We start from the raw sequence: 27,335 nt of genomic DNA, 5'->3' as shown, positions 1-27,335 counted from the left end.
AAACCCATTTTGTTCTGTTTACCTGTTCTGGGCAATGTTGAACCAGCAGATACAAAAATCATTAGTTCCCTCAGCATCTCCTTATAAAAAAACTGGCATATGGGGGAATCAGAGGTAGGGGTAGGAGAACTATCCACACTAGATTAGACCAAGTCCTGCAGAGATGCCAGGCAAAATTATTCTAGACCTCCAGATGGTGATTCTGAATCACCAATCTTTAAAGAAACATTTTTTTCCCTCCAAGCTAATCCCTTTTGAATAATAAAAGTCTATTTGCAAGCAAGGTGAGAGTGAAAGAACTGAGGTGAAGAAAGCATTTTCAATTGTACTTAGAATGCATCAGAAGTAGTTACATTTCCCTTTTCAATAAATAGAAAGGGAGAAAGTATGGTTTTTCCCAGCAAAGTGTTAGAGATAAAAATGCTTCCCCCCACCCCATCAATGGTAAAAACAGTAATAAACAAAAGAAAATGCCTTGGAAAATGAATACAGAGATAGAAAGCAAACACCAAGTTAAAGGGTTGACTATGGTGTCCTTAGCAGACAAATGAATGATTGAATAAATAGAAACCACATGAGAGAAAATATGCACTCTGATATTGTTTGCAAAAAAAAAAAAAAAAAAAAGGAAGTGATTCCTTTTTGCTAAATGAGAAACACTGACAATCAAACATTGCGTTTGTTTTTATATACATGGCATCAATTCAATTTTTCATTAATTAAATGAGCAAGTTAGGGAATGCCTGTTTTAAGAGACTGCTCCAAAAATAACCTTGAAAAATCAGGTTATAGATACACTATATGCCCTGAGGGCAGGAGAAAGCAAAAGGGAAAATAAGAAATTAGAAAGTGACCTATAATAACCACTTCACTGTTAAAGGTGGTATCACATTCATTATCAGTCAGGACCTGGTTTGATATCTAATTTAACTGGCTGTCTAATTTATCAAATTAAATTAAATACAAATGAGAAGACAGTTGGCCAAGGAAAAAGTACTCTATAATTTTGCTTTCTGTCAGCTGAAAATCGACTCATTAGCACAGACGTACTGGAAAAGTAAGCTCCAGTATTTTGCTGAAGAAACATGTAAAAGAGATTTTTTTCCCCCAAATTGGGCTGGCAAAAGATATTGTTGATGAAAAATTTTGGATTTCCTGATGCTTGCTCTATCTTCAGAATGGAGAAATGGCTGAGGTTTTCCCCATCATTTCTTGCACCAGTATTTAAGTGCTCATTCTGTGTAAGTTCAAATATGTGCTTTATGGGTGGAATGAAGTCTCACAGATTTGCAACTGCAGGCTCTTGAGGGTCTAATGCGTCAGTGCCACCCCTTTTCATGGTTCACAGATCAACAGGAAAGTTGTAACATGGTCCACTACTCTCTGCAGACGTTTGAAGATGACAGTTCCTCAACAGGAAACACACCAAATTTGCATTCAATGCAGCTCCAATTCTCTGTGTTTCCCATACATACTTGGCACTACTAACTACTAGGACACCTTCTGATCTGCCCTGTGCTAAAATTTATCCTAAGTAAATGGGAACTTAAGGATGTACTGCATTTTTGAAGCAGGGGCCCCAGACGTTACAGTTATTCAGAACTGTAAAAGAGGGGCCCTGCACAGGAACTTAAAAGGCTGCTGGGTCTAGAACAATAGATGGAGTGCAGAGTGCTGAAGCAGCAGGAGTCTGACCTGGGTAAGCTGCAAGACCTCCCTGGGCCCAGGTTTTTCTCACCAATGATTGAAGGCTTTCGCAAGGAATGCTTTGAACTCAGGTACTTCTTATTTTTCGGTTGCAGCTCATTTGTTTCAAGATCTGAAATTCTGTTTGCCAAGGCCCCTTATAAATGGGAAGAAAGTGATAATTTTTTTTTAAGTGAGTCACAAAACCAGGATATTGCCAAAGAAAAAAATCCATCAGCCTACATTACCTGGACTTTCTTTCTGCCAACTTTTCTTTGCTTTTGCTTGTCTGGCAACTCTCGGATGGAATGGTGTGTTTGAAAGAATTTTCTTTATTTCTTTGACTTATCAACCTAAATTTTCAAAGGGGTTCTTCTTTACTTATACTTTTAAATCTCACTCCTCCTTTGTGGAACTGGCCTTCTACCTAAACCTAGTTCTATCTGCTCTAAATGTTACACACGTTTCCTCTGTAATCTTGAACCAATTCTCCAAAACTGTCTATATATATTTGGATGAAAAATGTCAACTGTATAGAAGCTTTGTTTTCTATGAATCATTTACTTGTCTCAGCAGATATTGCCACACAGATATAGACTAATATGGGTCAAAGCATAAAGACAACTGTTAAAAAGAAAGAACACGTAATACATTTTGGGACACTCCATAGATGTTTTTGTACTTTGGTGAAAAATGTGGATACTACAAAAGAAAATCAGGTTTTAACAAAACTCTTACAGAAAATGAACTATATACCCAATATAGTCAAATATATATATACACACACATGCATTATGTGTATGTGACAGGTTGGGATGTGTGTGTATATAAATTTATTGGTAAATATATGTATATATATATTTACCTTTACACATGGGATACAACAATATACCTTTTTTTTCTTCATGTGAACTACCCTCCCACTGCCCATTAGGTGCTAGTCAGTACTATTTAAAATACAGAAATCCTGTTGATTAAAATATCTTAATTAAAATAGACATTTCTTCCCTTAGAAAAAGAATGAAAACTTTTTAGGGCCTAGCTTTAAAAAGCAACATGCTATAGCTGATTTATTTTGGTGGTTATTTTTATGGATGTGAAAAATATTACCACTGCAACTAGCAAGAACTATAAATGATACATTATTGCAAGTGTTCTAAAAAACCAGAACAAAACTAATTTATTATAGTTCTGTCTTCATTATACACCATGTATTGGTGAGTTAAACACAACAAAATTGTCTTTTCTTTTAAAAGTGTCTACTAAAGATAAAAAGAATAAGATAACAATTAACATGTAGTTTGTTACATTAAAAAATCTGATATACATATTTCTATTGCCTTGTTAGCTTGTTCTAAGCCTCTTTAACTATTACAAAAAAAAAGGAAAGAAAAAGGGAATTCATTGTTTAAAGGCAAACATTCAATTCAGTTGATACAACATTACAGTACAGTCAACTAACATCATTCAATGAAGGTAACAAGTCTAGCCTTAGCTTCTTGAGTTAAAAGTCTATAGACCAGATTGCTACAAAAGTTTCAATGCTGCTTCAAAACTGTACGTTAGCTTTTTGTAGGACAAGGTACTTTCTACTGATGGCTTCAAAAGGGGTCATGCTACTGGTAAAAGCACAGGGGAACCCCAACCTGTCATTAATCATTTTATTGAGCACTGTAGTTAGAACAGCATTACTGAGTTTAGCACAACAACTAAAATAAAATAATAATATAATAATAATCATAATAATGATAAGAATAAAAACCAAACACCAACTGGAAGCCTAGAGTCGCTGCCAGCTGTGTCAAACCCTTGCGATACGCTATACTAAAAAAATCTGAAATATCCACCCGTCCTCTCCACTCTGCCACAAACTAGCAAAGTCAAAAATACAAAAGTCTTCAACTTGTTACTTTTGCAGAATAAAGCAAAAACGTCTTTGTGCTCCTTACTACCAGAAGCGAAATATCCTCTGAGTTACCACATGTAATAGCTTCTGGATGTGTCAACCTGGGTTGGCTTGGTGTCTGCAGAACCATCTTTGTCTTTCTCGCTGTCACCTTCCCAGAGGTTAATGAGTGGTGGGTACAGCTCATTTAGTGGGATTGAAGAGGTTTTTTGCATATACTTTTTTAATGAGTGGTGGTAGTTTTTTCTCTTAAATCTTTTGGCAAAGTACACAGCAATGGACGCAAGGCTAATGACAGCAAACATGGACCCCATTACTGCAGCAAGGGCTGTACTGGTTTCTTGATCAGAGATGTCCAGTGCGAAGGCGGCATTTTTGGTTGTGACATTTACGCATGACTTTTGAGTCTGCTGATGAATATTGGACACTGTGAGACATACTTCATAATCTGTGGAAGGCTGTAGATGTGTTAGGTTGTATTCGTGGACATCTACTGGGACCCTGGCAGTATATGTTATGTGGGGGTTATCAATCTTCATGGTGGCAGATGACCATTTTAAGTTTGATGTCATGACATTAGAATTAACTTTCCAGGAAACTAAGATGGAATGGGATTCTGTCTGCTTGACATATATTTTTAGCACCTGGGTACCATCCAGAAGGGTCCCATTAACCTTAATTGTTGCCACCCGAGTGTCTGCCCCTTGGACATTCTGGGCAACACAGGTGTATCTTCCTGAGTCTTCAATTTGTATGTTAGATATTTCCAAGGTACCTTCGCTACTTAGCTTGTATTTATCTGAAAGGGTTTCCACAGTTATCTTATTTCCAATGGGTGTGACCCAGTAAATTTCAGGTTCTGGCTCAGCCATGGCCCGACAGTCTAGAAAAACTGTTGTGCCGATATCCATGTTTAAACGATTTGGGAAGGTGTCGTGAGATATCATTGGGAGGCACTGTTCACTTGAATCCTGGATTAAAACTTCCTTCACCTGATGCCCTTTATATTCGGGCGGCATGGCACAGAACATAGATAGGGGCTCCATGAAGCGGATGTTGGTTTTGTTGGAGTTAATCCAGTGGATCACACAGTCACACCTCAGGGGATTGCTGTGGATACTGATCTCACGCAGATTGGGGAGGGATTCGACTGTCTTTTGGTAAATGGCATTCAAGGCATTGTTGTTCAACATCAAGCTTTCCAGAGCAGGGACGCTTCGGAAAGCCAAGCGGTGGATGTAAGAGAGTTTAGGGTTATTGGTGGCTTCCAGCTTTGTGAGTTCAGGCAAGTTATCCAGTGCATAGCGATCAACAGAAACGAGTTCTCCCATATTGTTGATTCCCAGTTCTTTTAACCGAAGCATATTTTTGAAGTCTCCTTCTTGGATTTTGTGAATGGGGTTTTTGTTGAGGTCTAAGAATTTCAAATTTGGAACTTTTTGCAGGGCAAGTTGAGGGACTTTTACCAGTTTGTTATCATAAAAAGATAGGCTCTCAAGGCTATCCAGGCCCACCAAAGCATTTCCAGGAATATCAGTGAGATACATTCCTGCCAAAACTAAGCTTCTCAAATTTGCAAGGGGTTTGAAGTTCATATCCAGAATTCCAATCACAGGGTTTTCTCCAATCATGAGAATTTCCAGATTGGGTGTAGAATCAAACCAGCGACTATCAATAACTTTCAATTTGTTGGAGTTCAGGTGGAGCCTTAAAAGATTTTTTAAGCCTGCAAAAGCATTAGCAGAAATAGTGCTAATTTGGTTGTGGTTGATGTAGAGTTCTTGAAGGTTGCTGAGGTCTTGTAGACAGTAATCAGTCATCTCTGTAATCTGATTTTCCTCCAAATGCAGAGTTGTGAGCTGGGTTAGGTTTGCCAGCCCGACCTCCTTAATGTTAGTAAAGTTGTTTTGGGAGAAATCTAGCTCAGTCAAGTTGAAAAGCTGCTGCAGCTCATCCACAGTCTTTGCAATGTTATTGCTCTGTAAGAGAAGCACTTGTGTGTCACTAGAGAGGTTACTGGGAATCCTTGTTAAGCGGAGGTCATTGCAATCAACAGTGGTGGCTTCTCTGTAAGTTGACTGTGGGGTAAACCAGGGACGAATTTCACATACGCAAAGTTGTGGACACTCACTATTCTGTATGGAAGACACAGTTAATGAAGTCATTAGCAGGCCTAGCACCAATCGGCAAGCTGCTACAATAAAGCTCATCCTAGCCATGCTAGCTTGCTGAGCAAGCTCAACTCCTGACACCCCTAAGTTTTAATAAAATGTGAACACTATTTTGTGATATGTAGGGCAGCGAGCAGAAAATGTAAACATTCAAGCAAAGTCTTGGTTGAGCTGTGTAGAATTCCAGTCCAAACGGATGGTTTTGGGGAGTTTTCAAAGGCAGAAATCAATGTGGAGTCTTTTAACTATGTCTCTCCATTCCAGGCATGTGTACAGGGCCGTGGCATGAGTCACTTCAGCCAAATCCAAGTCTGGAGATGTGCCTGAAAATTAGATTAGGACAGATGTTATGCTTATTCCATAAACTTTCTACATTATAGCCTTTCTTTTGTTTACTAAAAAGGCACAGTCACTCGCAAATCTAGGATCAGAAACATTCAAAATTCATTCAAAATAACCAAACAGGCTTTTAAATTGTAGGACATTATTACTATATCCCACTTATTATACTAAACCTAGTTTTAGAGCTCCTTCACTTTTACAATTAAATTGAGACTCCACTCATACTATTAGTCATATATGACTGTGTACATTTCTATGTATGCACATGTACAGTCACTAAACATGCGCTCACACACAAATGTACACACTCATACACACTTACTATGAATACTAAAAGCCTACAGATATCATTTCTTTAAAAATAAAGATGTCTTTAGAAGCTACATATATTTATAGCTCCAAAAACTTAAAAAGTTCATGCCTATTAAAAGCAAAACATGAAAGGTATTTTAATACTCAAAGCTAATTTTTAGCTATTTACATTTTAGTTAATACCTCAATTGTCTCCTGGAATTCTTTCTTTTCTAAAAGGTACATTCTATAGATATATTCAGCCAATGCTTTTCTGACTCAATTATTCTTATTGAATAATTTACTATTCTACAACATGGATGAAAACATAAAAAACATGCTTGAAAGATGCCAGTAATAAAAGATTACATATTGTATTAGTCCATATACAAAGTATCCAAAATAGAACAAACTGTAGTGACAAAAAGTAATTTAGTAGTTGTCTATGGCCAGGGAGATGGGGGACACAGTGGGAGGGGTGTTAAAGGCTACAAAGTACCTTTTTGAGATGATGAAAACATTCTAAAGTTTGTGGTGATAGTTGCACAATTCTGTGAATATTCTAAAAACTCTTGACTCAAATATTTTAATGAGCAAATTATGCTATGTCAATTATATCTTAATAAAGCTATTATTTTTAAAGTTAATTGAACATAACTAAAAAAGGAAAACATCACTTTTTCCTATATTTGAATAGCCACATCAGATCTTGACTGAATAACAAAAGGACTTCATTCTGTTATACCACTGGTCTCCATTAAAAACACAAACATTCACAATAGATGTATTTGTATCTCACATAGATGATTCCATTAATCTCATGAGAATGTCACTCATCGCTTAATAGCTGTTGACCATGAACATGTTTATATAACCTCTTGAAGCCTCAAGTGTCTTCAGCTATAAAATAGCATTGCTTATACAAGTAGAGTTCTCACAGGATTATTGAGAAAATAAAAGGAATCTAGGTAAAGTTCTTAGTGTAGTAGCTAACTCACAAAAATTAATATTTGTTAGTCATCATCTTTTATCTCTAATCCATTTTAGTTTTATCTAAATAGTGGTTGTCAGGGGACAAGTGAAAGAAAGAAAGCTAAGGATACTGATTTTTATTAACCATCATCAATTGGTTTCAATAAAATCCTCTGAGGTCAGATATGTACTACTCACCTGCTTATAAAGACAATATTAGTAGTTAATGGCTCTATTTTTCTGCATTCCCCAATCAGGTGTAAAAAGCCATTATGGATCCAGTGTTTGTCTTGGTTTCCCAAACTCAGCCATTTACTTGAAGTATTCAAAGTAGAGTTACATGTTTCCTGGTGTCTGTCTTGCTATAGTGCACTTGAGTCTTGAGCACTGAAGGAAATTCAGTGACTAGTATTTTCTTTAACTTTCTAAGATTACTATAAGGAGCTAATAAAATAGAGTATATGTGTTTAAACCCAGTGCTCAATACATAACAAGCTCTTAATTCATGCTAGCTGCTATTACTAACCTTTTCACTTTGTAAAACAGTTATCTTTGTGACTAAGAAGTATAAGAATATAAGTAGCCAGTACTATACATTTGGCATTCTTCCTCCTCCCCATCTCCAAGTGTGATTACTTTATAATTTATTATGTAGCCTTGTGCCATCATAGGGAAATTTTGACCATTGGTGGATCACATATACAATGGTAGTCCCATAAGATTATATTGATAGTACCATATTTTTACTATACTTTTACGTTTCAATTCACAAATACTTGACATTGTTATAATTGCCTATTGCCTTCAGGAAAGTAACATGCTATACAGGTTTCCAGCTTAGGAGCAATAGTGTATATGATATAGGCTACATATATCATATACATATATCATATAGGCTGCATATCACCTAAGTTTATGTAAGTACACTCTATGATATTCATGCAATGATAGAATCACCTAATGACACAGTTCCCAGATCATATCTCTATCATTAAGTGACATGCTTGTATTTGCAAAATTTTCAATATTATAAAACTAGCTGACTCTGGCTTTTATCTGGAAATTCTATAAAATGAAAACATACTGGCCGGGCACAGTGGCTCATGCCTGAAATCCCAGCACTTTGGAAGGCAGAGGCGGGCAGATCACAAAGTCAGGAGTTCAAGACTAGCCTGACCAACATGGTGAAACCCTGTCTCTACTAAAAATATAAAAATTAGCTGGGCATGGTGGCACATGCCTGTAATCCCAGCTACTGAGGAGGCTGAGACAGAAAAATCGCTTGAACCCAGGAGACGGAGGTTGCAGTGAGCCAAGATCATGCTACTGTACTGAGGCCTGGGTGACAAAGTGAGACTCAGTCTCAAAAAAAAAGAAAAAGAAAACATACCACAGAGAATAACATTTTTATTATTAACACTGCAAATTTATTTCACTCTTGTTTCTGTTTAGAGTAATCCTGAAACAGGTGCAATGGCCACAATAAACTGATAAGAAAACTTGTACCACAGGTTATTTCTCAATCATAACTCAAAGTGGAAAATGAAAAGAATAAACCTACCTTTCAAAACTGAGACAGAATTTCAACTAGTTTTTATGTTTTGATTGAATGTAAGAAAATGTACCAAGAAGTAAAATATGTATTAAAGCTGTATGAGAGACTTCCAAAACAATCTATTAGTATTAAGAAATTGCCTTTATAGGGCTATCGTTTGAACATTATTATAGCTAATACCCACATTTTAGTTTAAATTATATGATTTGAGATAATTGTGTTGAAATGTTCAATTTTTTCTTTGACATACATACGTACCTTTTTCAACCAACCAACCAACCAACCAACCAACCAACCAACCAACCACAGAAACCTAGAATGTTAGATAGCAAATCAAATGCTGAGAAAAGACTTTTTTTTCTCCTACATTCTCTAAGAATGTATGTATAAGAATTTCCTCTCCACATCCTACAACACATTCCTTTGGCAGCAAGGAAGGAAACTTCTTTAGCACAAAAGGAGGTGTTTAAGATATTTCTATTTGTATTTAATTCTGAATTCTCTTTAGCAAGTTTCACCAGACAAATTTTCGAACATGACATTATACACAGAACAACTTCATAGAGTCCTTCAACCAGTTTAAATGTTTACAATGTAGGGCATTTCCCAGGAGCTACTCACTAAGAGTGTTTAAAAGTAAATCTATTATCACAAGAAAATACAGACCAATATTACTAATGCATATTGAGACAAAACATCCCAACAAAATGTAGCAAAACAAGTTCAAAAGTAAAGATGATATGTTATGAGCAAGTTGGATTTATACTGGAAATGTGAGGAAGGTTCCATATGTGAAAACCAATCAGTATAATATACCACATTAACACAATGAAGAAGTAAAAACACACGATCGTCTCAATTGATGCACAAAGCTATTTGACAAAATTCAATACTTTTTCACGATAAAAACACTCAACAAATGAGGAATGGAAGGAAGTGCCTAAACATAATAAAAGTCACATATCAAAAGCCCAGTTAAAATCATACTCAATAGCATAAAACTAAAGTTTCTCTTCTAAGAATGGAAATAAGGAAAGAAAGCCTATTCTTGCCATTTCTATTCAACATAGTACTGGAAACCCTAGCCACAGCAATCAGATAAGAAAAATAAAAGGCATTCAAGTGGAAAACAATTAAAATTATGTGTTCCCAGATTACATAATCTTATATATAGAAAATCCTAAAGATTCCACCAAAAAAACTGCTAAAACTAGTAAATGATGTCAGCAAATTTGCAGGATACAAAATTAACACACAAATGAGTTGTATTTCCATTAACTAAGAATAACTAATCTGAAAAGGAAATTAAGAAAACAATATTTACAAAAGTATCAGAAATAATGCACTGCTTAGGAATAAACTTAACTGAGAAGGCAAAAGACTTGTACAATGAAAATTATAGAAAACAACCAAAATAAATCAAGGATGATAGAAAAAAATGGTGAAACATCCCATGTTTATAGACTGGAAAATTTAATATTATTATAATGTCTATAACTCCCAAAACAATCTACAGAATGAATGCAATCTCTATCAAAATCTCAGTGATAATTTCTACAGGAAAAAAAATTCTAAAACTCATATGAAATCAAGGTATTTTAAATTGCCAAAATTATGTTGAAAAAGATCATTAGATATTTGTATCCCATGTGAGTGCTCACCAATGGGTGACCTCAGCAGACAATTTTAATAATCATGTGGATAGGATGACCTGTTCTGTGGACATCACTCAGCCACTTTCCCCAGCCATGCTTTTGTCACTCAATGGGCCCCATGAACAAAGTGGCCATGGTGGCAGGAATGGAGGTTATGCATGGACTCAGCAACATGGACTTCTGCTCATCAAGGCTTACCTGGCTCTAGCACTGCTGAGTGTCCAATTTGCCAGCAGCAGAGATCAACACTGGGCCCTTGATAAGGCACCATTCCTTGGGATGATCAGCCAGCTATCTGGCAGGTTGATTAAATTGAAATTCTTCCATCATGGAAAGAGCAGAGGTTTGTCTTCACTGGAATAGACCCTTACTCTGGATATGAGTTTGCCTATCCTGCACTACCATCAATGGACTCATGGAATGCCTTATCCACCGTCATAGTATTCCATTCAGCACTGCCTCTGACCAAGGCACTCACTTTACTGCTAAGGAAGTGTGGCAGCGGGCCCATCCTTACCATGTTTCCCATCAACCTGAAGCAGTTGGATTGATAGAACAGTGGAATGGCCTTTTGAAGTCACAATTGTGACACCAAGTAGGTGACAATATTTTGGAGAGCTGGGGCAAAGTTCTCCAGAAGGCTGTGTATGCTCTGAATCAGCATCCAGTATATGGTACTGTTTCTCCCATAGCTAGGATTCACGGGTCCAGGAATTAAGGGGTAGAAGTGGCGCCACTCATCATCACCCCTAGTGATCCACTAGCATTATGTTTGCTTCCTGTTCCCACATTACGTTCTGCTCTCCTAGAGGTCTTAGTTTCAGAGGGACTAACGCTGCCACCAGGATTACACAACACTTCCATTAAACTGGAAGTTAAGATTGCCACCTGGACACTTCGGGCTTCTACTGCCTTTAAGTCAACAGGCTAAGAAGGGAGTTACAGTGTTGGGTGGGGTGACCGACCTGGACTATCAAGATGAAATCAGTCTACTACTCCACAATGAAGGTAAGGAGGAGTATGCATGGGACACAGGAGATCCATTGGGCATCTCTTAGTATTACCATGTCCTGTGATTAAGGTCAATGGGAAACTACAACAGCCCCATCCAGACAGTACTACAAATGCCCCAGACTCTTCGGAAATGAAGGTTTGAGTCACTCCAGGAAAAAGCGAACAAACAAAAAATCCCACAACCTGCTGAGGTGCTTGCTAATGGCAAAAGGAATACAGAATGTGTAATACAAGAAGGTAGTCATCAAGGCCAGCTATGACCATGTGACCAGCTGCAGAAACAAGGACTGTTAACTGTCATGAGTATTTCCTTCTTGGTAAAAACATGTTTGTGCATGCACACATTTATACTAAGAAAATACCATTTTATTTACTTTTCCTTATCATGTGACATAAGATTTATTGACTTCATACCAGCATTTATGTATTATTAACTCTATATAATAGTATTTGGCTTAGGGATTGGTATGTTTCCGGTTGTAGGAAGGATAGTTGTATGTTAGGTATAATTATGACCTCATTATTATCTTTATTTGAAGATAATGTATGATCTCAGGAGATGTGTATGGGTTCAAGTTGATAAGGGGTGGATTTGTGATGGTTAATCCTGAGTATCAACCTGATTGGATTGAGGGATACAAAGTATTAATCCTGGGTGTGTCTGTGTAGGTGTTGCCAAAAGAGATTAACATTTGAATCAGTGGGCTAGGGAAGGCAGACCCACCCTTAATCTGGTGGGCACAATCTAATCAGCTTCCAGCAAATATAAAGTAGGCAGAAAAATGTGAGAAAGAGAGACAGGCCTAGCATCCCATCCAACATCTTTCTCCAGTGCTGGATGCTTCCTGCCCTCAAATATTGGACTTGCAAGTTCTTTAGTTTTGGGACTTGGACTGGCTGTCCTTGCTCCTTAGCTTGCAGACAGCCTATTGTGGGACCTTGTGATCGTTAAGTTCTTAATAAACTCCCCTTTATATATATAATAGTCACATTTATTAATGGGATATATATGTATATATGGTGTGGGTATATACATATATGTGTGTGTGTGTGCATGTGTATATACATGCACACACACACATATATGTATACGAGTGTCTCTGTGTGTGTGTGTGTATCCTATTCTGTCCCTCTAAGAGAACCTGACTAATACACTGGAAAAACATACAGCACATAGTGAGTCCTCAAATACTTATTTTTGAACCTCTGGAAACCTGTCAGATTTGCTATTAAATTCTATGTTCATCTTGTTATTGGGAGTTAATGAATAATCTCTTTAAGGACCTTGAGCATGGAAGATGCTTGATAGAGTCATTATCATTATTATTTGTCATTTCAATTACATTTTCAACCAGCATCATTGGAATTAATACTGTTAGAAATCCAGAGATCAAATATTGCATTAGAGCTAAACTGAAGCCCTATCCAGGCAAATTATAAAACACAACCTCCAACCTGGAAATTATCACCATCTCATAGTATAGTCACAGCAAAGAACTAAAATTTTGATCCCCAAATGAAAAAAAAATGCCTTCTGAGGGCATGTGCTTTTATGTATCCTTTCTAGATTGGCCAAATTCATATCATGTAGATAATATTTTAAAAAAATCATTCTTTTAGCTCTTTCTCAGGTTCCAAATAGATCCAGGGCTAATGCAGCATTCAAATTTGCTTCTTATCTTTTAGGAATGGTTTGAATAATGGGGCAATGGGATTTTTGTTCAAGCAAGATTTCCTTCTGTCCCTACATGTTTAAAAAATAAATTGCCCCAACACAAACATTTCCTGTAGCTACTCCATGGGGCAAGGTGGACCCAAATTCCACTGTATGGAATGACCTTGCAGAAGGATCCTCCTGTCCCTGAAGGCCACTCTGCCTTCTGCTACAAGTCCCAGTACAGATTGTAATACTTAACAAGGACTTTCAGCTGTCTGAAACAAGAGTATAGCTTAGAGTTAAGAATGTGGCTTCTGGAGAGACAGACTTGGTTTCAAATTCAGCTCTGTGACACTGGCTAAGTTATTAAAACTTTCTAAGTCTCAGTTTCCTCTTTTAGAAAATGGAGAATGGAAAACCTGCTTAGCAAGGGTTGTGAGAGAATGAGAGTGAAAGTTTAAATGTAAAGCCTCTGGCAGAGGGCCTGGCACATGGCAAGGCCCAGTAGATGTTAGCTACTATTATTTACAGGGTTGATGTCTCCTACTGAATCTGAGTCTTTTTCATAAGATGAAAGTAAGATGTGGATAGCTGAAATCAGTAGAGGATGCCTTTTGTGGTGTGACCAAGTACAGGTTCTGTACCTTAAATAATGTAGATAGCCAATACAGGTGGGGCCAAAGAGAGAAACTACCGTAAATTCTTTATGGAGGGTACATTTTATTCCCCTTGGGAATGAAAGAGGGCCTTACACATACATTCTGAATGCTGAATCTGCACAGACTATTGTTAAGGACATTAATTTCTTAGACTTTTGTCTGGCCCCTGACCCCTTCTGACTCTTAATTTCTTTCTCCAACCATTTTCCAAAATTATGCTCCTGGTTCACACATTATCCAAAGCCAAACACTCTGTAATGTGTGTTAGTGATCACAGATGTAGCATCCCTATGGAAGGAAGAGCTATAATAGTTTCCATACTGCATTAAGGAAACAATAAAGTATATCCACTTGCAAGGACATAATAGAGCTTCCTGAGGTTCCTTTGCATAAGGAACTCTTCCTAAAAGCCCACATTCATCAGCAAGCAATGTGACCGCACCTCTCAGTCGGGCAGGCAACAGAACAAGGATGTCTGCCAGGAAAGGAATTCTTCATTTTGGCCTCACCACAAACTTTCTGGATGATCTTGAACAGGTCATATAACTTTGTATCCTATTTTATTTATCCTACCTTAAGTAGTCATAGCTTCCTAGGCCTAACGGAACCTCAGGAAGTCATCAACCCATTCCTCTGGTGTCATGAAAAAAACTTTACTTCCAACCATTTTCAGAGACACAATGCTTCCTCCCTCCCTTTCTCTTCCTTTCTTCCCTTCTTTTTTTCTTCCTCTTGTGTTATTAAATTGTTTTCAAGGGATAGAGTTTGTGGCAGGGACCTCAAACTTAATGCTTTCTAGGTCCAGGCAGGTGTAGGGAGTTGAGTCTAAAACAGTGAGAAGTATTAGCATGTAGTAATGAATTCCAAAAGGCATCCCAACATGTTTTAGCTGTGCAGGAAACTGTCTGCTTTCAGAGGTCCTTTACAGCTCATGACCACTTTGTAACCTCTGAATTATGTAAGTATAAAAATGGACCTATAATGCTGAGCTAAAAGGAATAACTAGATGATTAGATATAAATTTTCATATTATTGGCAAATACTCCATATGTGAAAATCTAGAATCACAAACTGAGTTTATTACGGTGTGAATCTCTGCTTAGAAGAAAACTACTTTGGTGCTTTTTTAAGAAGCATTAAAATTCATTTGACACTCCTTTCTTTCAGAAGACCTACTTTAAAAGGTACTCAGGACCTTAGAGATACCCTAAGTGATCCAAATTGACCCAGTTAATTGCCAAGGGAGCAAAATAAAACCCAAATGCCTTGCTCCCAAATTCAGTGTTTCCTAATCTGATCATGTTAAACTTCTGAGGTGGTTTTACTCGCTGCCAGAGAAAATTAGATTGTCCTCCCCTAATTTTATTTTCCTTTTCTCCTTTTTCTTGTATGTTATTACTATTAATTGAGACAAAAATTCTCTGGTGTGCTTGGGTGATATAAATGTACTAGTGTACAAAGAAGGGAATGGATACAAGTGATCTTTTGATTCTCCCTCATTTTCCTTCCTCTTTCAGGCGAGGGCAAATCCATCACACTGCAGGTGCAGTCTCAGCCAACATCTCTGGGAAAAGCCCAAAGGCGCAGCTGGCCTCCAAGTCGAGCATAAAAGCTGGGGTCACAATTCATTCAGCTCCTAAGAGGAACTGGGCATGGATGGCACTTTAGCCCTTTCAGGAGGGTTGGCCAGGCATGGGAAGCAGGGTAGGCTGGACTGGATGGACTTAAGAGTTACAACAGAAAATGTAAAAGGCAAAAGAAAAATGAAAAGCCAATGCCAGCTGGCATGAATCCAAACCCAGGAAGGTGTCTTGGGATGGACAGGAAGGGTGTCTATGAAAGGGCCCTAGGGAATAACATTGACCTCAGAGTCTGACTTGACTTCAACTGATCAAAGGCAAACCGGGTAGCCTCCCTGTGAAATTCACAGAAGCACAAACTGAAAGGTAGAGATGGCCTTAGAGATAACCTGACACATCTATAATAACCTCTCATTTTGCAGAGGACACTTCAGGAGGTGAGGTTGTATATTTGGAGGCAAAGCTCCAGTCTCCAAGCATCCTGTCCTGTACTCTAGATAGACAACCCCACATTGCTTCACTTTGTCTAGGGTTAAATTCAGATTCAGATTCTTTACCACGAGGGCAGGGTGTACAACTCTTTGAATGACATTAGTCTTTAGCACTCCATTAATGACCCATTTATAAGTAGCATAGGAAAATGTCACTCAATTTAGGGATCGTTCAGTGGCTGGTTTTCTTTAATGACCTCTATTTTGACTTTTGCTTTAGGTAGTTGGGGGGGTTGTATAGCTAGCTTAATCAATCACACTGATGGCAAACTTATTCCAAAATATTAGTCAGGTCAGTCAAATAATGTTCATTGATTTTAACATGGCAGTAAATTGATCATAATGTTGATGTGTGCTGTATAAGCATGGCCAAATTACATGTATAATTTGTAAAATGCATAAGTTGAACTTTTCTTAATTGGTGATAGAACATGTGCTGCAGAGTCTGTGAGGGTACACAAATTCAAATGAGGCTGGGTGCGGTGGCTCACACCTGTAATCCTAGCACTCTGGGAGACTGAGGTGGGTGGATCATAAGGTCAGGAGTTTGAGTCCAGCCTGGCCAACATGGTGAAACCCTGTCTCTACTAAAGATACAAAAAATTAGCTGGGCATGGTGGCGTGTACCTGTAGTCCCAGTTACTCAGGAGGCTGAGGCAGGAGAATTACTTGAACCCAGAGGGTAGAGGTTGCAGTGAGCCGAGATCATGCCACTGCACTCCAGCCTGGGCAACAGGGTTAGACTCCATCTCAAAAGAAAATTAAATGAAAGAAGTGTATAGTAGATTTTTTAAATAACTAGGAGTTGGAGTTGGGCATTCAAGATAGGAAAGCTCTCATGAATAATATGAATGAAACTAGCTACACTAGTAAGCTTAGTTTAAAAAAATACTGTGTACTAATTACCACACTGATTTAATTCACTACACTTGACTTTGTAAAGCATAGGGATGACCATATCATATCATCCCTATGCTTTTCAAAGAAGTCAACTCATTTGTTCCAAGTGAGCTAGTAAGTCATGGACATAGGGACCATGCCTGAATGCTCTCTGGCTCTGAGCCCTATCTGGTTCTCAGGCAGTTTGAGAAGCAGCATGGTTCAGGGGCTGGAGCACTGGACCAAGGGTTAGGGGACCCAAGTCCTTACCTCTGGTCTTGCCTCCAGCTCAGTGCCTGTTAGTTAGTCACCTTTCCTGTCTCTAAATGATGAGGTTGGGCTGAAATTAGGGCTCCAGTTCCAAGATATTGGGTATTTGATGCTTTGTTCAAGTTTCTATTCTTAAACACACCATGTAAGCAGCACTTCTTGATTGGAAGCAAAATAATTGATCCCAGATTTTAAAGAGAAGCTGTGTTTAGCTTTAAAAAAATTAAAAAGAAAGGCACAGTCTCAAGAGGCAGACAGAGCTGGGTCCATATCCTGACACTACCTATGCCACCTGGGACATATGATTCCACCTCTCTAGGCCCTGGCTCCCCGCTCTTTTTGAAGGGCATAGTTACACCTACTTCATTTGGATGTTCCGGAGATTAAATCAGAGAACATGTCTCAAGCAGTGGATCACAGCAGGATCTCAACAAATTTTCTTTGGTGTCAACTTAGACAATTAGGGTCAGGTGCTGAAAACATAAGTTAATATTTACTCTTCCAATAAGAAAATTAATGTATTTCAGAAGTATAATGTATTTCAGGAAATACATTAATTTTATATGAAAATTATCTGGAACTTTTCCTCCTGTTTTTAACCTAACCTTCTTTGGTTTTTTACTTTTTTTTTTTTTTTTTTTAACAACATCCCCAGGAGCTAGATACTATTATTGCCCTTTTTACACTGAGGAAATAGATGGATAGAGATGTTAAATAACCTGCTCAAGATACACACCTAGAAAGTGGGGAAGGAAGGAATCAAATGGAGTCATCTTGGTTTCAAAGCCTTTGCTCTAAGTATCACCTCCCACATGCCACACAAGCATCCTAAAGAACCCCCAATTTTGAATTAAATAAAGTATCAACAATATAGACTGGCTTCCCGGGAGCATTTATAGCTCTTGAAGGCAACAGATTTTCACCAAATGATTTGAGCCCAACCAATCACAGTGAAGAACCTGGGGTAGTTCATCTGTTCACCGAACAGCTTGGGTGCCACAGAAACACTCTGTATCCCTTGGGTAAGGATTCTAGAGTAGATTTCTAGAATACTAGAAAAAGTTTAAAGCAAAGACAGTTTTCATTGAATATGAAGTGAGAATAAAGCAGATCCTGGATTTGAAATTAATTTCACTATTATATACAGGTGTGCAAGCAAGTGTTCTCCCACAGACAAGAGTAGGAAGGACTCAGGAAGGCTCAACTTGCAAACTCCCCAGTATGGAGTGGCTGCCTTCAAAATGCAATCCTTCCTTTCCCAGCTCAATTCCAGTATGTATTTTCAAAGGCCATGTCATTTTTGAAGGTAAGAAAAAACTCACATGCTTATTATAATGAGACAAATGCTAATTAAATATCTGCATTCTAGTTATAAAGATTTCAGTTCTGCAGTTTAATGGTGAGCTTCTTTAAAGAATTCTCCTTTGTCATCTCTCTACACTAAGATAGGTTGAATGATACCTGAAGCATTTCCATGTTCTTAATTGTCTTGGAAAAAAGTGTTTCAAACAAGTTAAATCCTTCACCAAAGAAATACAAAAAATAAAACAAGAGATAAGCATCTACCAAAACATTTATATATCCATCTCAGTCATTCGAGATGTTAAGGATGTAAATAATAAGCTAAGGGAATTAAACTGCTAGCTCAAGAAAGACAGGAAACACCCTTTCCAAATAATGAATTATTTTCTAACCTTGCATACACCTCATTTTTTACATCTTAATGTTAATTGCAGGGTAGTTTTGACTGAGTAGGAGTTGTAAGGGTAACAGCAGTTAGTACTTATTAAGCTCTTATTATGTAACATGTACTGCACTGAATCCTTTACATAAACTATTTCATGGAATACTCACAAGCCTATGAGTTGAATGCTATCATGTTCTTATTTTTAAGGGTGGTGAAATGGAGACTCAGAAAAATAAAATGAACTACCCAAGGTCTTGGAACCAGTACAGTAGAGTGGTTGAGGTTCTATGTGAATCAAGGCATCTGATACCAGAACCCAAATCACATCCCTTTTTTATCCCAATCCATCTGGACCAGGAGAGTCCTTGCCAATATTTCAGTATGCCAGTATAAGGGTGTCCATCTGATGGAACGAGGAACCTGTTACTGTCTTGTTCACTCTGAGTCATTCCAGGGTCAGGCATTGGGTCTGGCATGTACATAGTGGGTACTCAATAAATAAACCAAACAGCTAGCTGAATCAATTCAAATGTGCTTTCCAGGTATCCAAATACAACAACAGGTTTAGGCTTGCAAATACTCATAGCCCCAGTGGGTCTCAGCTACATTTTGTGCTTAAGAAAAACTTGTAATTTAGCACAAATCCATCCTACAATTTGTGATTGAGAAAAACCTGCTCTGTGATCCATCCTTTTCTCTAGACTCTGATGAAATCTAGTGTCCATAAAAATGCAAAAGGGATCCAATAGGTACAAATTTAATCACACTAATTTATTTTAAAAAAACATTGAGTGTTTACTGTGTCACAGGGTCAGGAAGATCAGACCCTGCCCTTATAAAGCTTCTAATCTTAAGGGATGTGAATAAGACAAGTACACAAGTGACTCTAAAAAAAAAAATAAAAGGTACATGTTAAAGGGAGTAATACAGGGATAGGTGGATCTTTTGGGGTGGGGAAAGAGTTGCCAACCTGTGTTTGCTCTATCAGCACTATCTAATCCAATTTCCTGCAAGGGCAGAAATACTCTGTCTGCACTCTCCAGCATGGTAGCTCCTGAGTGGCTACTGAGCATGTGAAATGTAGTTGGTGGGAATGAGAAATGGAATTTTTACATTTTATTTCAATTGACTGGAATTACATTTAAATGGCCAGATGTAACCAGTGGCTGCCACACTAGGCAGCACAGTCCAAGATCTCCAAACTTAGTTGTTCACTCATCTGGAGATCTTTTTAAGAATGCACATTCTCAAGCCTCATAGAGATTCTGATTAAGTAAGTCTGGGATGGGGTCTGGGAATATCTGTATATTTTTAAAAGCATCTGAGTCCCATCATGAAGAGCACGTTTAAAAGACTCCCAGCCTTATTATTGCTCTACCCTGCCACCACTCACAGGCTCATAGGTTCCAACAGCATGTCAGCTGGGGCTTGGTAACTGCAAAGACACAGGTAGCTGTGGCTTGCTCTAAGCCAGTGTTTCGTTATTCCAGTCACTCATCATAGTGTTCTCAGAGGTGACTCAAACTCTTGAAGACCAAGGTTATGTTTTATTCATCCTGGTAGGTACCTCACTTAACACAGTGACTAGCCTGCAAGTGTTCAATGAAACAACCAGAGTACGTCACAAAATCTATTCAGACCGTTCTTCATTTATTGGACTTCTCTCGCTATACCAGAGAGAACAAAGGCTGTCTGAAACAGGTGTATGGACTCATAAATTTCACATAATTTGAATCCAGAGGAAATATGTAAGAATTCTTTTACCTAAACTCTTAGGATGAAGCAAACAAAGGTTTTCATCAGAATAGAGCTCCTCTTTTCAAGTATCAGAGTACACCATTGCTCTCCTTACTGTATTCAAATATAATAACTGAAGAGTTTACATAGAAAATAACTTAAACAAAAAATGTTTAGCCCTATATGAAATGCCATGAGTCCCACCATATTCCCTAAAGAAAAAGCTGAATGACACTTTTTAGAAATTAAGAGCTTTTGATGGCAAATTTGCTAGACAGGGCCTAGCAGAATGCTAGCCATAGAGGGGTTACTGGAAAATGATTGTTGAATGAACAAATAAGGCTTTTTAGGTGATACCAATTTGTTTTGTACTTTAGGCATTTTAGTTACTTCTCATTAAAAAGATGTGTCATTTCCAGATCAGATTCTTAGACCACATAATTATAGAAGATATAAAGTAAAAGTAATTCTAAAAGTTGGCAGGGCAGATTAATATTATTGTGGGAAAGGTAGATATGGTTTTGGAGAACTAGGAAATTATCTCTAGATTTTCCAAAAAGAACAACAAGAAAAAAACGAGGATGGGAAAACAGGATCCCTGAGAAGTCAGCTCTTCAGAATACGGCAATAAACATAGGCTTTGGAGCCAACAGATTGAGATTAAAATCCAGCTCCACACATGATGCTTTTGTAGCCTCTGTGTCTTCCTTTGAGAGTAGCGTCAGCATCCTTGCTTCATGTGATGTTAAAAAGATGAAATGAGTTAATATGCACAAAATGCCTACATCACTTACCGTGAGTCCATCCCATGATCTCTGTCGAAGTGCTTGTTAGTTACGGCCTGTGGACTCAAAAACAGAGATGTTGAATCCCAATCCCAAGAACCTCAGAATGTGGCCTTTTTTTTGAAAATAGGGTCATTGCAGATACAGTTTAGATGAGGTCATACTGGAGTAGGCTAGGCCCCTAATCCAATATGACTGGTATCCTTAAAAGAAGAGGGAAAGTGATGTGAAGACAAGGACACACAGCAAAAACGCCATGATGACAATGAAGGCAGAGATTGGAGTTCCACAGCTGTAAACCAAGGAAGGTCAAAGTTTGCCAGCAAACAGCCAGAAGCTAAGAGGCAAGGACTCGCTCTCCTATAGGTTTCAGAGGGAGCATGACCCTATTGACACCCTGTGGTTTCATCTTGGACTTCCAGCCTGCAGAACTGTGAAATAATGAATTTCTGTTGTTTTAAGCTACCCAGTTTGTGGTGCTTTGCTCCGACAGACCTAGTAAACCAAAGAAGTATAAATATTTTAAAGTAGTTCATATTGGGCTGAGCACAGTGGCTCACACCTGTAATCCCGGTGCTTTGGGAAGCTGAGGCAGGAGGATTGCTTGAGCCCAGTAGTTCAAGACCAGCCTAACAACACAGTGAGATCCCATCACTACAAAACATACACAAATTAGCTGGGCGTGGTGGCGTGTGCCTACAGTCCTAGCTACTTAGGAGGCTAAAGTAGGAGATTGCCAGGAATTCAAGGCTGCAAGTGAGCTGTGATCACACCACTGCACTCTAGCCTGGGCAAAACAGTGGGACTTGTGTCTCTAAAAGAAAAAAAAAAAGTAAACTAGTTAATATGCGTATTAACTACCTTCTAAATTATTTTTATATGAATGTTTATTTTATCAAATACTTAGGTTCCTGACTTTCCTTACCCTACCCTCCCTATTGCAGTCTTAGTACACATAATTGATGATGAAAAGAGTTTGCTTTCTACTGTTGCCTGGAAATCCTACAGATAGGGAGACAGAGGTACCTGTTCCTGAACTTTAAAAGCTGTGGTAAGCTCTGTGATCTTTGTAACTTCTTCTAGGACAGAGCAGTCTAAACTTATAGTTATTCATGAACTACCTTTGCTCTGTGTCCAAATCATTTTCCTCCCATGTTTTGAAAAGTCACACAGCAGATACAGTTGGAAGAATCTTAAGCCTTTAGTCTTTCACAGCCCTTTTAAACCCAAGGTTCTATGACAGGCAAGGAAAGTAGGACAGGGGAAAACTTTTTTTGTCATTTAAATCACTTGTAAGATCAAGAAAGTTTCTGTTTGATTTTCTTTTCAAGAAATGGATTGTCTGCATAGCTGGAATCACAAAGTAGCAATTTAACATTATTGAATTGAGAAACTGACAGAAGGCCCGCACAGAACAAAACATCAACCAACAACTGGGCTATTTTTATTGCTACTTTATAGCACCAGCAAGTGTAATTATATAAAAACTACCATGAAATCAATTAATTTTAGTCTTTTACAGATTTCAATTCTCTTCCTGTAATATGTCTATATGAAGTAATTGCTTTGTAATTAGCAGCATGATTAAATGTTAAATAAATGCTAAATCTTTACTTTGGCAGCCTTAATATGCCTGGAAGGCCCAGTTTCATTACTTCTGTTTAAGTATTTCACAGCACAGTGCTGGGTATTCTCACTTCGGACAGATTTGACCATGCGCTGTTAATAAATGTTGCATAAGGAACTGGTTGCTACAATGGTTCCAGATTGTACATTCAACACTACACATACACACCAGCGAAAAAATAGACTCGTCACTGTGGGCACTGAAAGTGCCAATATGTAGGCGGCTAATACCGAGCCATGGATTTTTGGATGCTGGCCAAGTCAAGCAACTCCATTAGACTATATCAGATTTGCTTTCGCTCCCAGACTGAATTAAAGTTTAGTTTGTAATTGTGAGAATAATCTCTCCTCATCAGGAAAATGGCTAATATTTTCACATGTATTTCAGAACATTGACTGCATTTTTCTCTGCTCATCTAGAGCTCTGCACTAACTTTTGTTATATTTTTTAAACCAGTAGTAATCTGTACTAATTATCTGACATTTTAACATTTTTATTTAAAAAAATCTAACATCCAGTGTCCTTAATATGGGGGCCTTTAGCTCTGATCTAGTGGTATTTCTCTAAAGAGCCTGACTGCTTAGGATTTGCTAATTAGAAGACTGAAGTGCTGTTTAAACTTCAGACTGAGAAAATGTCAAGAACATGCCCCTTCCACATTAAAATATTCCTTTAAAATTTGAAGACAGATGTACAGAAGTGTGCATACATTTAACGTAAAAGTTCCTGCTAGTTAAGGTTAAAGACAGCCGTGTTAGGGACAATGACAGTACTTGTCCTTTGACTTGATAGTACCCAACCACACTGAAAGCCATCTTTTTAAAGAAGCAAAGTCAAGTCATCTGTCCCTGAACTCTTAAACTTTGTTTCAAATTCCTTTTCGAAACTATTTTTTTATGACGATTTCTCTAAGGAAGTGGTCATAGGGAAGAGGTACAGAATACAAAACAGAAACTGTGGAAGGTACTTTACCTACATTCTTAGAACTGGGACAGAATATCAGTTTCCCAGGTTTTTCAGCATATAGATGGCAGGCAGTGGGGCTTCTCAGCCTCCACAATCATGTAGGCCAATTCCTATAATAAATCTCTCTGTTTTATCTTATCAGTCATACATCTGCCCATCCTATTCGTTCTCTTTATCTGGCGAATCATGACTAATTCAAGTGATGTCACAATTCCCACAGCTATAGGTGAAGCAGCTGAGGTTAAAGCCAAGTTTCTTGCCCCGGGCCCTTTCTGTGAATTCACCTACCTCAACTGTCTTATTGGACCCCAAGAGTACATGGCAGCTTTCTTTTAGACACATAGAAGAAAATTAACTTGTAGAGTAAAACCTTGGTTAACTAGAGCATTAGGGCTCAGGGAATTTGCAAATTTAATTTTCTGTTTGGCAGAAGGTTTCCTAGAAAGCTTTCACTTCAGGGTTTTCAAGTCTCAAAATCCAACTAGTACCTATATTGGCACTCATCAAATTGAAATAGCTATATTTTTGCCTTTGGTAACATATGTGTTTTTACTAAGACATAGTTTTCTTCAAGGCCTTAGTAATAAACTCTATTGGAATTTTTTGTTTCTTAATCGAAAGCCCTGGTTAAATTATTTTCTTCCAATCTTCCCTTTTCTTCTAACAGTGGACTAAGGGTGGAGGGGATCTAGTTAATTAGGATTTCTGCTAATCATGTTTTTAAATTGTTTTGGTAAATTAAAATCAGGTGAAAATTACCTCCCTGAATTTGAAATAGTTTCTTATTATAGATTTTCCTTGATGCCAATGCGTTCCCCTATCTTAGTATGCATTTTAAACTAACGGCCCAGTACTCTAAGTGCTCAGATCGTCGATGACCTGGACGCCATAAATCCACTAGCGCACATTAGTGGATAGTTCGTAGTTGCACAGCTTTGGCCTTGTGTAATCAAATCGTGCAAAGGAATAGCTGAGAACATTTTAATGTTCTTTTAAATGCTTTCTTCATTTTAATGCATTACAAATCATAGTGCATTCTATTGTATCTCTTCAACTAATATGTTTATTAAACTAAAAGTAAAAATAATTTTAGTTGAATATCGACATTGTCCTTCATAACCATTAAAATATAAAAGAATCCAATGCTATTATAAGATTATTTTTATTGGTTTACCTCCTAGTTTTCTAAATAGAAATTGTAGTTGCATTTTGAACTTTAAATACAGATATTATTGTTTAAATGAAGCAAAATTAAAGTTATCTCTTAGACTAAGAAAGGGTTATTTCTTAATAAAATACATTTTAGAGTAAATTGCAGTGCAATCTTATATGTCTAGGATGAACATGTGCCTTAAAAATTCCTGTAGAGTTTCTGGTTTAAGGAAACATAATTTAACCTATAGAACATTCATGGTTATAATAATGAGGAAATATATTTTAATGGTGGTTATTACTTCAAATTACATTTAATTAAGGATAATGAAGATATAATTTGAAAACAAGAACAGAAAATGAGAATTATTTTATTAGAGAATTAAGCAACATTAAGTAGTATGCTTCAGCAACTTAGTATAAAAATGTGAGCAGGTAGTTAGTTTATTTTCACTTCAGGGTTTTCAAGTCTCAAAATCCAACTAGTACCTATGTTGGCCCTCACCAAAAAATTCTGGGTACACAAATATTACCATCAACATGTGGCTGGTAATTAGGTTTTTGTACCATTCTGAATGCCCACAGGAGTGATAGAAATGAATGAGAATAGTTTATTGAGCAACTATTCTGTGTAAGGCACTGAGGGCAGCAGCAGGGGAGGCGGGGGAGCTGTGGAGCATCACAGGTGGAGGGGAAGTTGTTCACAAAGCACTGGTATTCTGAGCCAGTTGTGAGCATTTCTTTCCAAATCTGAGTTCAGATATATCACATTGGTATCTTAAAATTGGTCGTAAAAATGAGGGCTTATCTTTTTGGAGAGCCAGTTGTTAAACATTTACAGGAATACCACTGGTGTAAAGGTGCCAAGGCAGCAGACTTGGAATAGGGGACAGAAAAGGAACGGTTTCATTTTGAATGGGATTTTGGTTATGCCACAACAGCAATGGAGATCAAGACAGAAAGGTAGGATGGTGCCTAGATATGAGGGCCTTTATGCCTCACTAAGGAGTTTTCTCTAATTTCACATCTTTGTCAGAGACTTAGAAGAAAACAGATGGTACATTCAAAAGAGAATGAATAAAGAAATATTTTAAAAAGGGACCATTTCTAAGATGTCTTACTCTATTCCTGTCACTACAATAAAATATCTGAGACTGGGTAATTTATAGAGAACGTGAATTTATTTTCTCATAGTTTTGAAGGCTGGGAAGTCCAAAAATCAATGTACCAGGAGATGTGGTTTCTGGTGAGGGCTGCTCTCTGCTTTAAAGATGATGCCTTCTTTCTGTGTCTTCACATGAAGGGAAGGGACAGAGACAAAACTGAGGCTATGTCTTCATATCCTCACATGGCAGAGGAGACTGACAGACAAAAGGACACTAAAGAACTCCCTTCAATCTCTTTTATAAGAGCATAGTCCACTCAAGAGGGCAGAGCCCTTATTACTTAATCACTTCCCAAAAGGTCCCACCTCTTGATACCATCACCTTGGGGTTTAAGTTCCAATATACAAATTATGGAGGGACACATACATTCAAACAATAGCGTAAGGGATGGGTAAGGTTAAAGTCAACTCACAAAAGAGGAGCAAGCAACCCTGAGTGAGCTACTGCAGGATGCAGAACCCAACAAGAAGCCAGCTGCCAAGGGACCCACTTATGGGTGCAGTCCATATCCATCTGATTCCCAGGGTACAAAGCAAAGTGGAAAGCGTATTGGGCAGAACTGCAGGGATATCAAGCACAATACTATAGCCAGGGGGGACCATTTAATGCCTCTTTACAGGGGAACTATGGGATAATTCCTGTAATTCAGAAAGATGAATCCACCAGCTGTATGTAAGATAGACTGGAGAGGAGGCACACTAGATATGGGGAAACTGGTTAAGAAGGACTTACAGTAAGCTAAAGGAGAGGCAATGAAGGCTGGAATTGGAGTAGTGTTGATAGGAAAAAAGAAGAAGTGCCATATTCAAAAGACACTAGGGAACTATAACTAGAGAGGTATCTATTGGATACTGCAGTTGACTAGATGTGCAGACAGGGGAGGGACAAGTTAAAAATAATGCCAAGACTGAGCCTGGGTGATGTGATGATGGCAGTTCTCAAAACAAGATAGGGGCCAGCAAGGGCAGGAGCTCATTTTGGGAGTGGGATGAGTTTCCATTTGAATGATTACAAGAGGGTGGGAAAAGAGAGGCTGGAGTACTTCTCCTCCTGGTTCCCTCCCTGCTGAGCCAATAGGCAGGGGCTT

General features: G+C 38.0%; 2 protein-coding genes across 9 annotated transcripts in view; both read right to left on the bottom strand.

Annotated features, from left to right (window-relative positions):
- Nucleotides 1–27,335, bottom strand: part of LOC100415537 (leucine rich repeat neuronal 1) — a 330,007-nt gene that overhangs the window by 287,909 nt on the left and 14,763 nt on the right. For 4 of the 8 annotated variants that reach the window (XR_013527442.1, XR_013527444.1, XM_035276158.3 and 1 more), the window contains 2 exons: nt 21,347–21,393; nt 2,841–6,086 (listed from right to left, as the gene is read on the bottom strand). The exons of 1 other annotated variant lie outside the window; for it this stretch is intronic. Coding sequence is in view for 4 of the 7 variants with exons in the window: in XM_035276158.3 (XP_035132049.2) it covers nt 21,387–21,393 (7 nt within the window). In the remaining 3 variants the exon portion in view is untranslated. Of the gene's footprint in view, nt 1–2,338; nt 6,087–21,346; nt 21,394–27,335 lie in introns of those variants that run through there. 3 more of the 8 variants (XM_002758577.7, XM_008982056.5, XR_013527443.1) reach the window with 2 other exon arrangements.
- On the bottom strand, nt 2,339–6,087 carry LRRN1 (leucine rich repeat neuronal 1). The gene has a single exon (XM_078351525.1). It carries the CDS (start codon nt 5,809–5,811, stop codon nt 3,661–3,663), a length of 2,151 nt encoding a protein of 716 aa, XP_078207651.1. The 5' UTR covers nt 5,812–6,087; the 3' UTR covers nt 2,339–3,660.

This window comes from Callithrix jacchus, chromosome 15, assembly GCF_049354715.1.
Source record: "Callithrix jacchus isolate 240 chromosome 15, calJac240_pri, whole genome shotgun sequence".
Taxonomy (NCBI): Eukaryota; Metazoa; Chordata; class Mammalia; order Primates; family Cebidae; genus Callithrix; species Callithrix jacchus.
Note: the sequence above shows the minus strand (reverse complement) of the source record. Positions and strands in the feature narration are given on the sequence as shown.